Raw genomic sequence first — 14105 nt, 5'->3', positions numbered from 1 at the left:
TAGAAGCCAGAGTGATCCTTTGTAAGATTAAGTCAGATCATATCTGACCTCTGCTTTAAACCCTCCAGTGGCCCCCCATTTTAATGAAAGCTTGAGTCCCTACAGTGGTTTCCAGAGCTCTCTGTGAATGTCCCCATCCTGTTGCCCCTGTTCTCCCCCTTCTCACAGCACTGCAACCTCAGTGGGCACTCTGCTGTTAGACACATGCCAGACACACTTCTTCTACTTTAGGGGCCTTGCACTTAGCGTTATCCCTGCCTAGAATTTTCTTTCCCCACATAACCCTCATTCTGGTTACCAGTCTCGCCTCCTTCAAGTCTTTGACCAAATGTTACCTTCTCCACAATACCTGTCTAGATCTCCCTGTTGAAAACTGCAATTTCTCCCAGTTTCCATAGTCATCTCCCTCACCCAGTTCTACTTTTTTCTTTCCCCGTAATACTCATCATCTTCTAACATATAATGTATTTATTATGTTCATTAATTATTATCTGTTTCTTCTTCTCACCAAATATGAGTTCTACAAGGGCAGGAATCTTTGTCTATTTTTTTCAGTTCTAGATCTCAAGCACCTACAACAAGGATATAGCAGGTGCTCAATAAATATTTTCTTAATGAGAAAATAAACTGACTCCCCTGAAATCACACAATCAATAAAAGTTTGAACCAGGATTAGAATCTGCGCTGTCTGAATCTAGGGCTAACACTTTTATGTGTGTGTGTGTGTATGTATTTAGTAGTTTATTTTGAGAGGGAGTGCATGCACGAGCAGGGAAAGGACAGAGAGAGAGGGAGAGAGAGAATCCCAGGCAGGCTCCATGCTGTCAGCACTGAGCCTGACATGGGGCTTGAACTCACAAACTGTGAGATTATGAAATCAAGAGTCAGACCCCCAACTGACTGAGCTGCCCAGGTACTCCTAGGGCCGAAACTTTTAATCATTACACTATTTTTTAGTCTGTTGAAGATGATCTACTTAGGACAGTCATAGCTAGTCTGCTATAGCTACTCCCAGGGCCTCAACTACTTTCTTATACAGATGTAATAGAAAGGCATTTCCTGTTCAGAGGAAACACAAAATTCTTAAGGAATTGAGCAAAAAGGGGTTATCAGAAGAATTCCCAGAGGTACAGGAGTGACTACAAAAAGGGACTCAGTTCTTTCTGTAGGATGTCACTACAGTCACTGCTCCCATAAGTAACTCTTGCTGGCCCCCAAGTCTGCATTTTTCTCCCTTTCAAGCTTTTAAGTGAAGAAAACCCTATTTATTTTATTCTGCTTAGCACATCTGAGGTCAGTGGACAGTAAAAACAAAGAATCCTGCTGAATTCAAAGGAAAAGAAAATTTTAAATAATTACCAAAAGTTGAAAAGGTACCCAAATGGCCAAGTTTCTGAAGTAATTGAAACACCTGCAGTAAAACCAGTAAAACCTGAAACATCTTAAGTAAAAAAACAAAACAAAAAAACAAAAAACCACCAGTTCAACTTTGTAGATAACTTTCTAGCCTTCCCTCTTTCTCATCTCCTTATCTTCCTGCCATTTATAAGTGGCCAACGGAGTATTTGCCATCAAAGGTTCTTTTCTGATTCTGTCCAGGCCTTCTTGCCAGCTCTAGTTTTAGCTTAGCAAGCCTTATTTACCTGACCCACGGTATGCTCGGAGCATACAGCCTCATCTCTACCCCTCTCACAAAATAAAACAGAACAAACAAAATCAAAAAACAAAAACCAACTTTGAGAGGCAATTTAGTCTAGTGGTTAAGAACTTGAGTTTTGGGGGCATCGGTTAAGCATCTCACTGTTGATTTCAGCTCAGGTCATGATCTCACAGTTATGAGTTTGAGCCCCACATCAAGCTCTGCCCTGATGGCACAAGCCTGCTTGGGATTCTCTCTCTCAAAAAAAAAACAAAAAAAAAATACAAAAAAAAACAAAACAACCATGAGCTTTGGAGTCAAATACCTTAGTCTCTAATCTGGCATCTTCATTTACCAGCAGTGTGCCCTTGGGCAAATTACTTCTCTCTGAACCTCAATCTTCTCCTCTGTAAAATGTGGATAACAATCCATACCCAAGGGTTTTCATAAGGTTTAAATAAAAGAATATAAAGGAGCCTGGAATAAACTAGTAAATACTTAATAAATGAAAACTATTAATATTACTAAACAGTCACCACAACCTGGATATAATAACAGCACAAAGTAGCAGTAGGCTCTTTCTCTTGTGATCAGTGATTTTCAATTTTTTATTTCTTATTTAACCTTTTACTCAAGCTTTAGGTATTCATTTCCAACTGCTTTCAGAACTCTGCTACAGGAGTATCTCACAGGTACTTTAAATGGAACATATCTAAATCTAACTTCTTATTCTTCTCTTTCTTATCTACAAAACAAGTATCTGTATTACAGTTTTTTTGTTCATGCTATTCCCTCTACTTGGAATACCACCCATTTCTGCCTCAAAAGCCTCTTCAGTTATTATCTATGAGGCCTTTCCTAATTAACCTAGTTGGGATAATATCTCCTCTCTTCAGAGTTCTATAATATATATATATTGACTTTGTGAAATTTCCCCTACTTTGCATATTTGTCATTTGTCACAGTTCACCTATTAGATTTTTTTTTTTTTGAGAGAGAGAGAGAGAGAAGCCAGGCTCATGCTCACCCAAAGCAGGGCTCAAGCTCACTCACCCTGAAGTGAGGCACCTGCTCATGACCTATGAGATCGTAACCTGAGCCATAGTTGCATGCTTAAGCAACTGAGCCACCCAAGCACCCCTCACCTGTTAGACTTCTTGAGAGTAAGGATTCTGTCTCATTTTTGTGAAATCTGTAAGATCTAGTACATAATAAGGTATGATTTTCACAAGTCCATGACCTTCTTGCAAATAAATATAAAACATATGTCCAAGGCTTGCTTCAACTCCTTAATTGATGAAGAAATTGATTCAATTAATTTGACAGAGATTTATGCAGTCAATCAAAAGAATGTTGAAATAAATTTGCAAATAGATGGAAAACTGGTTAATATCCTACAAGGTGATAGATTATAACATTTGAAGTTGTCTTTTCTACTGGAGGGAAATCAGTTGCTTCTCTACCCAGTGATTCTGGTGCTGTAGCCTGGCATCATCTGCATTGTCCTCAGACAAGAGCCATCTGCATTGCTCTCAGTTTCCTACAAATTAACCCCAACTCCTACGGCGTTGTCAAATAAATTAAAAGATAAAATTTTAAAGACCATATAATCACATACAAACATGAAATGTCAAAGATTTTATTTAACTCGTTAATTAATGCAGGCACCAATACGATTTTATAACCAGATTAAAGAAAAAATCAAATGAGCACACATATGGAACCAAATAAGGAATGCTAACATGAACTATAAGTTGATCAAAAGCAGGTCAGTATCCATAGGACAACAATCAATTGCCTTCCTCCTCATACAATTTACATTTCTATGGACAAGAATAATTTGTATTACTCTTAGTTACCTACAACTTACAGAGTTGTAAAGTAGCTCAAAGACCACGAAAGGCAGAGTCCTCACAGAACTGGGGAACCAGGGAGGGTGTGTTGAGCAACCTATTTTTCTTTTCTTTTTTAATTTTGTTTAATGTTCATTAATTGTTGAGAGACAGAGAGAGAGAGAGTACTTGTGGAGGAAAGGCAGAGAGGGAGACACAGAATCCAAAGCAGGCTCCAAGCTTTGAGCTCTGAGCTGTCTGCAAAGAGCTCGAAGCGGGGCTTGAACCCACAGACAGCAAGATCATGACCTGAACCAAAGTCAGACACTCAACCAACTGAGCCACCAAGGTGTCCCAACCTACTTTTCCATTGAAGGTGCTCAGTAATCTTTCAGTTCACTTCAAAGCCTTTCAGTTTTCTCCTGCTCTTGTTTAGTCAGTAGAAATGCACACATCCCCTTCAAATTGGGCCCCTAAAGGCCTGCTACACAATGCCTGAGAGTATACTGAAGGAACTCCTTGTTATTCCTTCTGCCTATTTCCGAGTTTGGGGGACTTTTTCTTGATATTCAGAACCTTGCAAATGGAAGTTGTTCAGTAAGTGTTTGTGAGGGTTGATAATACTTGTAGGTAAATTTCTGCAGTCCACATTTAGCTCTAGCAACTCTGAAATGTCTCTCTCTGGAGACTCAGACTGATAGGAGTGTGATGCCTGTGACATGAATATGGTATTTATAGAAATGGAGCTTTTTATAAACTTCTGTTCCCTTGTATTCTGTTAGCCCAGAGATGCCTGAAAATGAAGCCACCTTCGCAATAACTGCTGGAGGAATTGGGGATGCCAAGGAGTAGGTGGCGAATTGATGCAAATTGCTTCTTAGTGCTTATTAGGAGCTGAAGAAATGGAAAAGCAGTCTAAAATTTCAGATCTCGAAGTAAGAGTTTGTTTTTTTTTCATATGTTATTGTTAAAGGAAAGTCAGCAAAAGAAATTTAAATCTTATATTTACCATAAAAGTCCCTGATGTGTAATAACTATACATTGTATGTCAATTCAGGAATATATATAAACTCACACGTGAGTTTATATATAACTAATATGAATAAACCTATTGACACTCATATGAATAAACCTATTGAAAACTAGAAGGGGTAACTGATCCCCTCACTTTAGCTGTCCAAAGTGAGCCACTAACCAGATGGAAAATCTAAGAGCTTGGAAATGTCCCATTCTCCTACCATTTCCTCTTGAACACATTAGCAGAGGTGGATACACTTCCAAAGGAGGGAACCAGTTAAAGAAGGAATGTTTACACACAAGAAAGTTTTTGTTGTATTAACATCAAACTGTATATTCACCTTTAGCATCAGAAAAGAAATATTCAATTAAACTAAATTTTAAGCCATTTGACTTTTGCACAAGCTGAAATTACTTTTAAAATGTATCTTTTAAATGTTTTATTTTTCACAAACATTTTTTATTGGGAAGATAAAGAGGAAGATAACTAGGAACTTTACGGTTTGGGATCATCAATAGTGCATCAGTTTTATATTTAAGTTTGGGGTAGAGAATTCAAAATTAATAAGGTATATTAAAGTTAATTTACATGTAAAATTTCTGAATGCTAATTTTAGAAATGCACAAAAAGTACTGTTTTTCTAACTGTGACACAGAAATAAAATCTAGTTTTCAAAATGAATGTATGATTAAAGGTATTTAAAAATTAAAATACTCATAATGTTTACAATGACAATGTTTATAGCCTTCAAACAGATTTAATTGCTTATGTTGCATCACCTTGTATGAAAATACAAGTATCGGAAGTACCAGTTGTTACAAAAGATATTTGATTATCCATTGTCATCCACTCACCAATGCTTGGAGCTAAAAAATATACAAGGAAAGTAGGATTCTGGTCCTCAAAAAATGTGAACACTAGTTAAGAGAAAATTCTAATATTTATGAAAGAATGAGAAAGCAAATGATGATTTAATTAATCAATAGTGTAGTCCTGGATTATAGGATTCCAAAAACAGAAAGGTTAATCTGCGGGACAGCTGTGCAAAGGCCCAGAAGCTGGGATTTGGTGACAGAGACCAGCCTGACAAGCAGAAATTGTTCAGAGTGGTGTACTGGGAAATAAGAGCTTTTTTTTTTGCTTTTTTTTTTTTTTTTACTTTTTATAAACCACAGAAGCTGCTTCTCTGAATAAGCAGAGACAAAGTCATCTAAGAGCAGGTTTTCTGTATTCAGCAAAGTCACTTAAATGGCTTCTTTTGGTATACAAATATAAATGCATACTTTTGTCCTGGGGAAGGGAAGATTTTGTTACTTGATATAAACTGAATAACAACTAAAGGTACTGTGGTATGTGGCACCCTGGAGGGGAATGGACTGATTTATATAGAAGCCCAGAGCCTTTTGGTAGGAAAGGAAATAAAAGTCCCAAGATTTGAAATTCAGAAAATTTTTCTGGGTTAAACTGAGTAACCCCTCACTGGTAAGGAACTTACCAAGAGGTGGACAGTGTTTGGAAATATAAGAGCTTAATATAAGAGCCTAATATAAGGCTTAATATAAGAGCCTACAGTTCTATGGAGACGCTTGTTTGAATACGGCACGTAGCTAAAACTGGGAATCTCTCTGGGTCCAGCTATTCTTGTGTGTCCCTCGCTGACGAACAGTGGCTGAGAACTGAGGACAGTGAACTAAGAACCTGTGACCTTGGGGCCCAACTTTGGGACAGAACATCGGACTGTGCAACACCCATGGGATTCTGCTAGGCCAGGGTTCAAGTGGTCGGGGCTTTCAGTCCTCCCTCTCCACCTGACTATAGAAACAGCTCTCCCCCCTTATTCTAAGGGGGACAGAAGAGCTGAAAAAAGAGATTCTATTGCTCAGAACTCATTTGGTTGCAAGCCACAGAAACTCAGAGCAGCAAATGGAAGACAGGAGTGCACTGGCTCATAAAACTGAAAAGTCCAGAAGTAGTGCTGACTTTGGCCACAGATGGAGCCAAGATCTCAAACAGCATCATCAGGACTTGCTCTCCTGCCTCCCTTTCCTGTTCTGATTATTTCCATGCTGCTATTGTTCTCAGACAGGCTTTCCCCACACAGTAGCCAAGAAGCTGCTTGCAGCTCTAGGCTTACATCCCACTAAATGAAAAAAAAAAAAAACCCACTAGAAAAACCATCCCTTTCTCCCTCCATTATTCATTCTGTAGAAAAAAACAAAAAACAAAGACTACCAAATAAGGACAGAGGCTATTTATTCGTAGTTCGCTATGGCAAGAGAGTCAGTGACCTCCATTTGCTTTTGGTAGAGACTCAAAGGCGGGCAGAAGAACGGGAAAGCTTTATAGTAGAAAAAAGGAAAGGCAGGTATACTCTGATGGAAATTGTGGGGCATGGGGAAGCTGGAGGATTAATCTGATGGTGATGTGGAAAATGGATAAAGGAAATAACGTTGGCATCAGGGAGACAATTAGGAAACAGTTATAATAACTAAATTGTGAGATGATAAAGAATGGGACTGGAGGGGTAGCAGTGAAATAGACATTTCAAATGTAATGGGGCACCTGTGTAGCTCTGTTGGTTAAGTGTCTGATTCTTGATTTCAGCTCAGGTCTCATGATTCTAGGATAGTGAGATCAAGCCCCATGTTGGGTTCCTCACTGAGCATGGAACCTGTTTTAAGATTCTCTCTCTCTCTCTCTCTCTCTCTCTCTCTCTCTCTCTCTCCCTCTCTTTCTCTCTTCCTTTGCCCCCTCCCCTGCTCACATTCTCTCTCTCTAAAATAAATAAATAAAAATATTTTAGAAAAACAACAGAAGGTGGTTAAGAATTGGTGTGAGATTGAGTAAAAACAGAAGTCACAGGTGACAACGTTCTCTAACCTATGAGAGGAGATTAGGTTTGCACCATGATCAGGAATGAGGAAGTGTCAGAGATCAGGGCTTTTACCTTGGAAGGTTAGTGTATTTGTTTGCTAGGACTGCCAAAACAAAGTACTACAAACTGGATGGCAGAATTTTATTGTCTCATGGTTCTGGAGGCTAGAAGTCCAAGGTCCAGCTTGGTTCCTTCTAAGGTCCATGAGGGAGAATCTGATCCATGCTTCTCCCCTAGCTTCTGGTGGTTTCCTGGTGATCTTCAGCATTCCTTGGCTTGTAGAAGGATCACTTCATCTCTACCTTCATCTTCACATGACATTCTTACTGTGTGTGTGTCTTTGTGTTCAAATTTCCCCTTTTTATACGGATATCAGTCATGTTAGATTAGATGCCCACCCTACTCTAGTATGACCTCAATTTAACTAATTACATCCTAATGACCTTATCCCCAAATAAGGTCAGCTTCTGAGGTTAAGATTTCAACACATAAATTTTAGGGGGGGGACACAAATCTATAGCAGTTAGTAATAATCAGGTACAGTCAAGAGTCAACCACTGATGGCTTATAACCTCCTTAGGAGCTTCCTGGGGGTAATCTGAAATTGGTCCCCAAGGTGGAAGGCAGGGAGAGACTGAAGAAAGAGGCAGGCCATTCTGTTGGTGGGTGGTCATTTTAGCAAGCAAAGGGAACTTGCATATGAGGCTTGTCTTGGGCGGCGGTAGGACAAATGGATCCCTGGCCCTGCCGGTCAAATCTTAAAAGTATTTGTAGAGGCCGTAACTGGGTTCAGTTATGTATTATACCACACAGGTATTCTCAACATCACATCAGTATCTCAAGGCTATGCTCTTAGCAAAATGGGTAAGACAAGTGAAATCCATACTCCAAGGACAGAGGAGGGGGCCAGGAGCCTCAGATCACCTGAATCTAGCTCACAGGTCAATAGGCATTCAGGTCTTCTCCATGGCCTTCCCAAACAAATACCAGGATGCATAAGACACAATCTCTACCCAATATTGGCTACAGTCATAAACATTTAAGTCAAGGGGCTCCTGGGTGGCTCAGTTGGTTAGGCATCTGACTTCGGCTCATGTCATGATCTCACGGTTCATGGGTTTGTGCTAACAGCTAGCTCAGAGCCTGGAGCCTGCTTCAGATTCTGTATCTCCCTCTCTCTCTTACCCTAATCGCACTGTCTCTCTCTCTCTTTCTCTCTCTCTCTCAGAAATAAAAAAAGAAAAAAGAAACATGTAAGTCAAGATCTGGGGAAACCTCGTATCTATTCAGAAAATGAAGAGGTTGAGGGGCCTCAGTCAGTAAAGCATCTGGCCTGATTTTGGCTCAGGGCATGACCTCACAGTCATGAGATCGAGCCCTGCCTTGTGCTCCTCATTGAGTGTGGAGCTTGCTTAAGATTCTCTCTCTCCTTCTCCCTCTCTCTCTCCTCTGTGCACTCTCTCTCTCAAAAAATAAAAATAAATAAAATAAAAATGACCTTAGAAAATGAAGGGGTTGAAATAGAGTATCTCTACCCCCCCCTTTCCTACTTTCCTCTTCTATCATTCCTTAAAGAGCGAAGAAAAAACGAGGACAGAAAGCCAGAAGATCAGAATAAGGTGGCCAACCCAAGAATAGGGAATACAATAGACAAGACACCTGAGAAGAGACATTTTCATGGAGAAAAGAGGGATTGAGATCCTGGAAACCAAGCTGCAGCCAGTCAAGTGTTCTTCACTGGACTCTGCTTTGGATATAGTGAATGTGTATAGTTTTTTGGTTATGCGGTTTCCATTCCTCCCTCATAATAACACCCTGGTTTTCTTTTCTTTTTTTTTCCTAAGTTTTTATTTATTTTTGAGAGAGAGAGAGCTCAGGGAGAAGCAGAGAGAGGAAGACAGAGAATCCCAAGCAGGTTTCGCACTGTCATCGCTGAGCCCCACATGGGGCACAAACTCATGAGCCATGAGATCATGACCTGAGCCAAAACCAAGAGTTGGACACTTAATGACTGAGCCACCCAGGCACCCCACCCTTTTAAAGAGTTACCTCTCCCCTAAAAAAAAACTTTTTTTAAACAAAAGGGGAGGACACCTGGGTGACTCAGTCAGTTAAGCATCTAACTCTTGGTTTCAGCTCAGGTCATGATCTTATGGTTCATGAGTTCGAGCCCCGTGTCAGGCTGTATGCTTGCAGTGCAGAGCCTGCTTGGGATTCTCTGTCTCCCTCTCTCTGCTCCTACCCCACTCACACACACTCTCTCTCTCTCTCTCAAAATAAATAAACTTTAAAAAAATTTTTTAAAGAGTTCCCTCTCCCCAGTTCATATAGTCTATCCTGAGACATTGGACACTGAGTGACAGTTGCAAGGATTAAAACGTGGGTTAGAAGCCATTCATTTGTGCAGTGACAGCACAGGGCAGCAGGGCCAGCAGCGGGGGCAGTGACCTGGCAGTCTGTTTCTGCTGCTAGACTGCAGGTTTCTGAAACCAAAACTGCAGTGTTGCTCAGACTCCTGTCCATTCCCAGGGTGGTTTTCCAGCCTCCTGCCAATTCAGTGACTCCTAATGTCCTTCTGACAAATCTTCCTTTGCTTCAGTTAGCCAGAGTTGCACTGTATTGCTTGCAATCTTGAATTCCAACCAAGGCAGAGAAAGTGACTCCCAAATGCTGCTTCAGGGGAATGAAGAAAAAGGGAGGAGAGGCTTGCTTAACACTCAGATGAGAGATTCCGCATTATTCATACTCTTCATGTACTCTTCTCTACCGGTCTTTAATATTTTAAAAGGAAAATTGGGATTTTACTTGGCTGAATATAAAGGAAAAACTGAAAATAGCAGTGCCTTAAACAAAATCAAGGTTTTTATTTCTCTCATTGACAAGAAATCGGAAGCCAGGCAGCCCAGAAATGCTATGGTGGCTCTACTTTGTCCTCAGGACCCCTGCTTTGTCATTAAGCTCTGTCTTTCTGCTTGACCATCCTAGCTTTTGGCTTCCATCCTCAAGGTCACCTTATGGCCCAAGATAGTGCTTGGAACTCTAGTCAGAGAAACCAAGCTGGGGGAAGAAAGATGAAAAAGGCAGAAGGGGAAAAAAAAAAAAAAGGTTCCTTTCAGCTGAGTCAGCCCCTGTGAAGCAGCCTCCCACACAACACTTTTGCTCATATGTCATTGGCTTGAACTCAGTCACACGGCCTACAGAGAAGTAGGGAACTAGTCTTTTGTTCTAGAGGGCAATATGCCCACCTAGAATTTAGAGTTCTGTAATTAAGGGGGAAGGGGAGAACAGTTGTTGGGTAAGCAAACTAGCAGTCTCTACCACAAAATCTTTCACTTCCTCAGCAGAGACACACTGATCATTGGTCTGTTAGATGCAGGGCATTTCAGGTGTTTCCTATTTGTACGGGTTGAGCTGGTTGAGGAGTGTATCAGTTAGAATGCCTTCAGCTGCGGGGACACTTGGCTGGGTGGAGCATGTGACTCTTGAGCTTAGGGTCATGCATTCGAGCCCCACATTGTGTGTAGAGTAAAAAGAATGCCTTCAGCTGCAAGTAATAGAAAACCCAGCTCAAAGGAACTTAAGCAATAAGGAAATATGCCATTTCATATAATAAAAAGTTCAGAAGTTGACCTTATTAACTACTAAGTTCATCAATATAATTAATATTAAGTTAATAGCAACTATATAATGTCATCAAGGGCCCATGCTCTTCCTGTTTCTTCACTTTCCCATCCTCAGTGCTGGTTTGTTCTCCAAAAGCTCCTCTCAAAGTCAAAAGATGGCCACAGCAGTTGTACCTTCACATCCTACCTAGCATGACAACATCTAGAAAGAGTGGCAAGGAAGCAGCCCACTTGCACAGCTGCATTCAGCTCGTGGGTTGGCTGGAGGGTCTAAGATGGCCTCGCCCATATGTCTGGGGTCTTGGCAGGGATGGATGGATGAAAAGGACTCCTCTCTGTCATCATTCAGTCGTCTAGCCTGAGCTTCTACATGGTAGCTGGGTTCTAAGAGGGCAAATGCTTATCAAGCCTCTACTTGTCTCATGCTTGCTAATGTCCCATTGGCCAGAGCAAGTCATATGCCAAGCCCAGAGTCATAGTGGAAGGGGACTGCACAGGGGCTTGAATGCCTGGAGCTATGGTTCCTTGGAAGTCAGCAGGATAACAGCCTTCTATAGGGTGCTCTGTTGGGCCTTTGCAGGTAGGGAGAATTCACCTTCAAGAGCTTACAATATGGTCAGGAACATGAGACACAAGCTATTAGAAAGTTAAATAGCAACACAGGATTTAAATAACATTTTTAGGACTATGTAAGTCTGAAGGTAGGCTCAGAGAAAGGGCTTTTGACCTGGGAAGGCTAGTTGGAATTTTCCAAAGAGATTTCATGTAGTGGTGAATGTTCCATGCTTCAGGGACAGGCCTTCAGCACCGCCCTCCTCTTCGATGTGTTTAGTGCCCCAGTGTTGATTAATTCCTAAAGAAATGGTTCAGTCTGACCTAGCAACATAAGCTGCCAAGGAGAGAATACCAGAATGCCCGTGATATGGAAAAATGGATTTAATGGCAAGCAGACCAGATGTAAAGATTGACCTGAACTACACATTGCTTCAGTGAGCAAGTTCAAGTGAAGTTAAAGTTGCTTGGTGAACATGGAATCAGTAGAAGGTTGCTTGGGTATAAACCTTAAATTCTTAATGGGCTCTGATGGCCACTGCATTTATCCTCATTCATTCATTCATCTGTATATTTTAAATGTGTTATGGAGTATTTAAGACAAAAAGTACAAAAAATAATGCAGTCGATGAATTATTCGTGAAATGAAACATTACCACTATAATTGGAAGACCCCTCAAGATCCTCTAGGATTGAATCTCTTTCCTCACCCCCGCCCCCGGAATTATTCATTTTTATGAATTTGTTTTCAAATACTCCCGTACATTTCTTTATTCTTACATCACACATATGTGCCTCCCTAAGTTACAAAGCATACTGCCTTGTATTCCACCAACACTGAAACACCAGTTAGTTGCCAAATACAACAGATACAGTAATGATTAATCAAGACGGTCCCTGAAACATGAACTTGCAGGGAAAATCACCCAGATAACTGCAAACGTGGTTAACAGCTACAAAGCAAAAGTACAGGTGTACTTGCTGAGGGAACTGCCTTGTCTGGGGTTAACCTGACCAGGTTTGGGGCAGATACGAAGACCTGCCAGGCAGCCTGGACATTCACGTTGTCTTGACAAGGCCCCCTCTACCTTGGGCAGCTCCTGGATGGCTGCTTTGCCAATCTTCCCTCCACCCCCTTCCTCAAGTACTTTCACTCTGTTGGCAGAGAGCGGAAAGCCTGCCCTGAACACTACAATCCCAATTCAATTCACAAGTACTGCCGGGGGAGTCAACTCCCTTGTTTCCCAATCTAAGAACTGATCTTTGCAGCAACTCCAATAGGTAGCGGAGGTAAAGCCATGTGAATCTACTCACACTGACTTATTTACTCTGAGCAGGAGTCCGTTAGGGGAAACATCAGGGCTGCAGTACCCCCCTAAATTCTCAAATTTAGAATTATATATGTATAGAAAAGCAAAAGTCTCCCTTTTTGATTCAGTCTGAACCACCCCCAGATCAGGTAGGGATATGTGTGAAGATGTGTGTGTGTGTGTGTGTGTGTGTTTAGGCTTGTTGTCCTTATTTGACACAGTCCTTCCTAAGAGATAACCCTGATGCCAATTGGGTTTTCCTCCAAGTGTGTGCAAACTGTGTTTTGTCTCTGTGATCAAAATTGTTTAAACACCAGAGATTTCCTTNTGTGTGTGTGTGTGTGTGTTTAGGCTTGTTGTCCTTATTTGACACAGTCCTTCCTAAGAGATAACCCTGATGCCAATTGGGTTTTCCTCCAAGTGTGTGCAAACTGTGTTTTGTCTCTGTGATCAAAATTGTTTAAACACCAGAGATTTCCTTCTCATTATATAAAACCTTAAGAGACACCAGTTGGTGTTTAACTGACCCATCGATGTTTTCACTGTCTTTGTCCTTATGTTCTGATTTTTGGTGCCAGCCTGTTTTTCTTCACATTATTGTCTATGTATTTCCAAAGTACAATTGTATTTCTAAAGTACAATTCTAAATGTACAATTAAAGTACATAATTATATACTTTCTGGTCAGTTCTCATCCTTTTCATTCTGTTGCCCGGCAGGACGTCGCCAATTTTCCCCTCAGATTCTCTCCTCAGCTCCGGACCTGATCAGCATCCCTGTATCTGTCTGGAGAACACAGAGGAATCTTTTTTTTTTTAATTTTTTTTTATTTATTTCTAGGAGAGAGAGAGACAGCGTGAGCAGGGGAGGGTCAGAGAGAGAGGGAGTCANTTTTTTCCTAAGTTTTTATTTATTTTTGAGAGAGAGAGAGCTCAGGGAGAAGCAGAGAGAGGAAGACAGAGAATCCCAAGCAGGTTTCGCACTGTCATCGCTGAGCCCCACATGGGGCACAAACTCATGAGCCATGAGATCATGACCTGAGCCAAAACCAAGAGTTGGACACTTAATGACTGAGCCACCCAGGCACCCCACCCTTTTAAAGAGTTACCTCTCCCCTAAAAAAAAACTTTTTTTAAACAAAAGGGGAGGACACCTGGGTGACTCAGTCAGTTAAGCATCTAACTCTTGGTTTCAGCTCAGGTCATGATCTTATGGTTCATGAGTTCGAGCCCCGTGTCAGGCTGTATGCTTGCAGTG

The 14105-nt window shown here is 41.0% G+C and overlaps 1 protein-coding gene across 2 annotated transcripts in view; it reads left to right on the top strand.

Moving 5' to 3' along the window:
* The window catches only part of DMC1 (DNA meiotic recombinase 1), a 37746-nt gene extending 32639 nt beyond the window's left edge, over nucleotides 1-5107 (top strand). For both annotated transcript variants that reach the window (XM_077761979.1, XM_077761978.1), the window contains one exon: nucleotides 4254-5107. In XM_077761979.1, coding sequence (XP_077618105.1) covers nucleotides 4254-4323 — 70 coding nt within the window. In that variant the 3' untranslated portion in view covers nucleotides 4324-5107. The remainder of the gene's footprint in view (nucleotides 1-4253) is intronic.
* The last annotated feature ends 8998 nt before the right edge of the window (nucleotides 5108-14105 follow it).

Source organism: Crocuta crocuta, unplaced genomic scaffold (assembly GCF_008692635.1).
Source record: "Crocuta crocuta isolate KB4526 unplaced genomic scaffold, BGI_CrCroc_1.0 scaffold193, whole genome shotgun sequence".
NCBI lineage: Eukaryota > Metazoa > Chordata > Mammalia > Carnivora > Hyaenidae > Crocuta > Crocuta crocuta.
The sequence above is the reverse complement of the archived record's forward strand: the minus strand, read 5'-3'. Positions and strand labels throughout refer to the sequence as shown.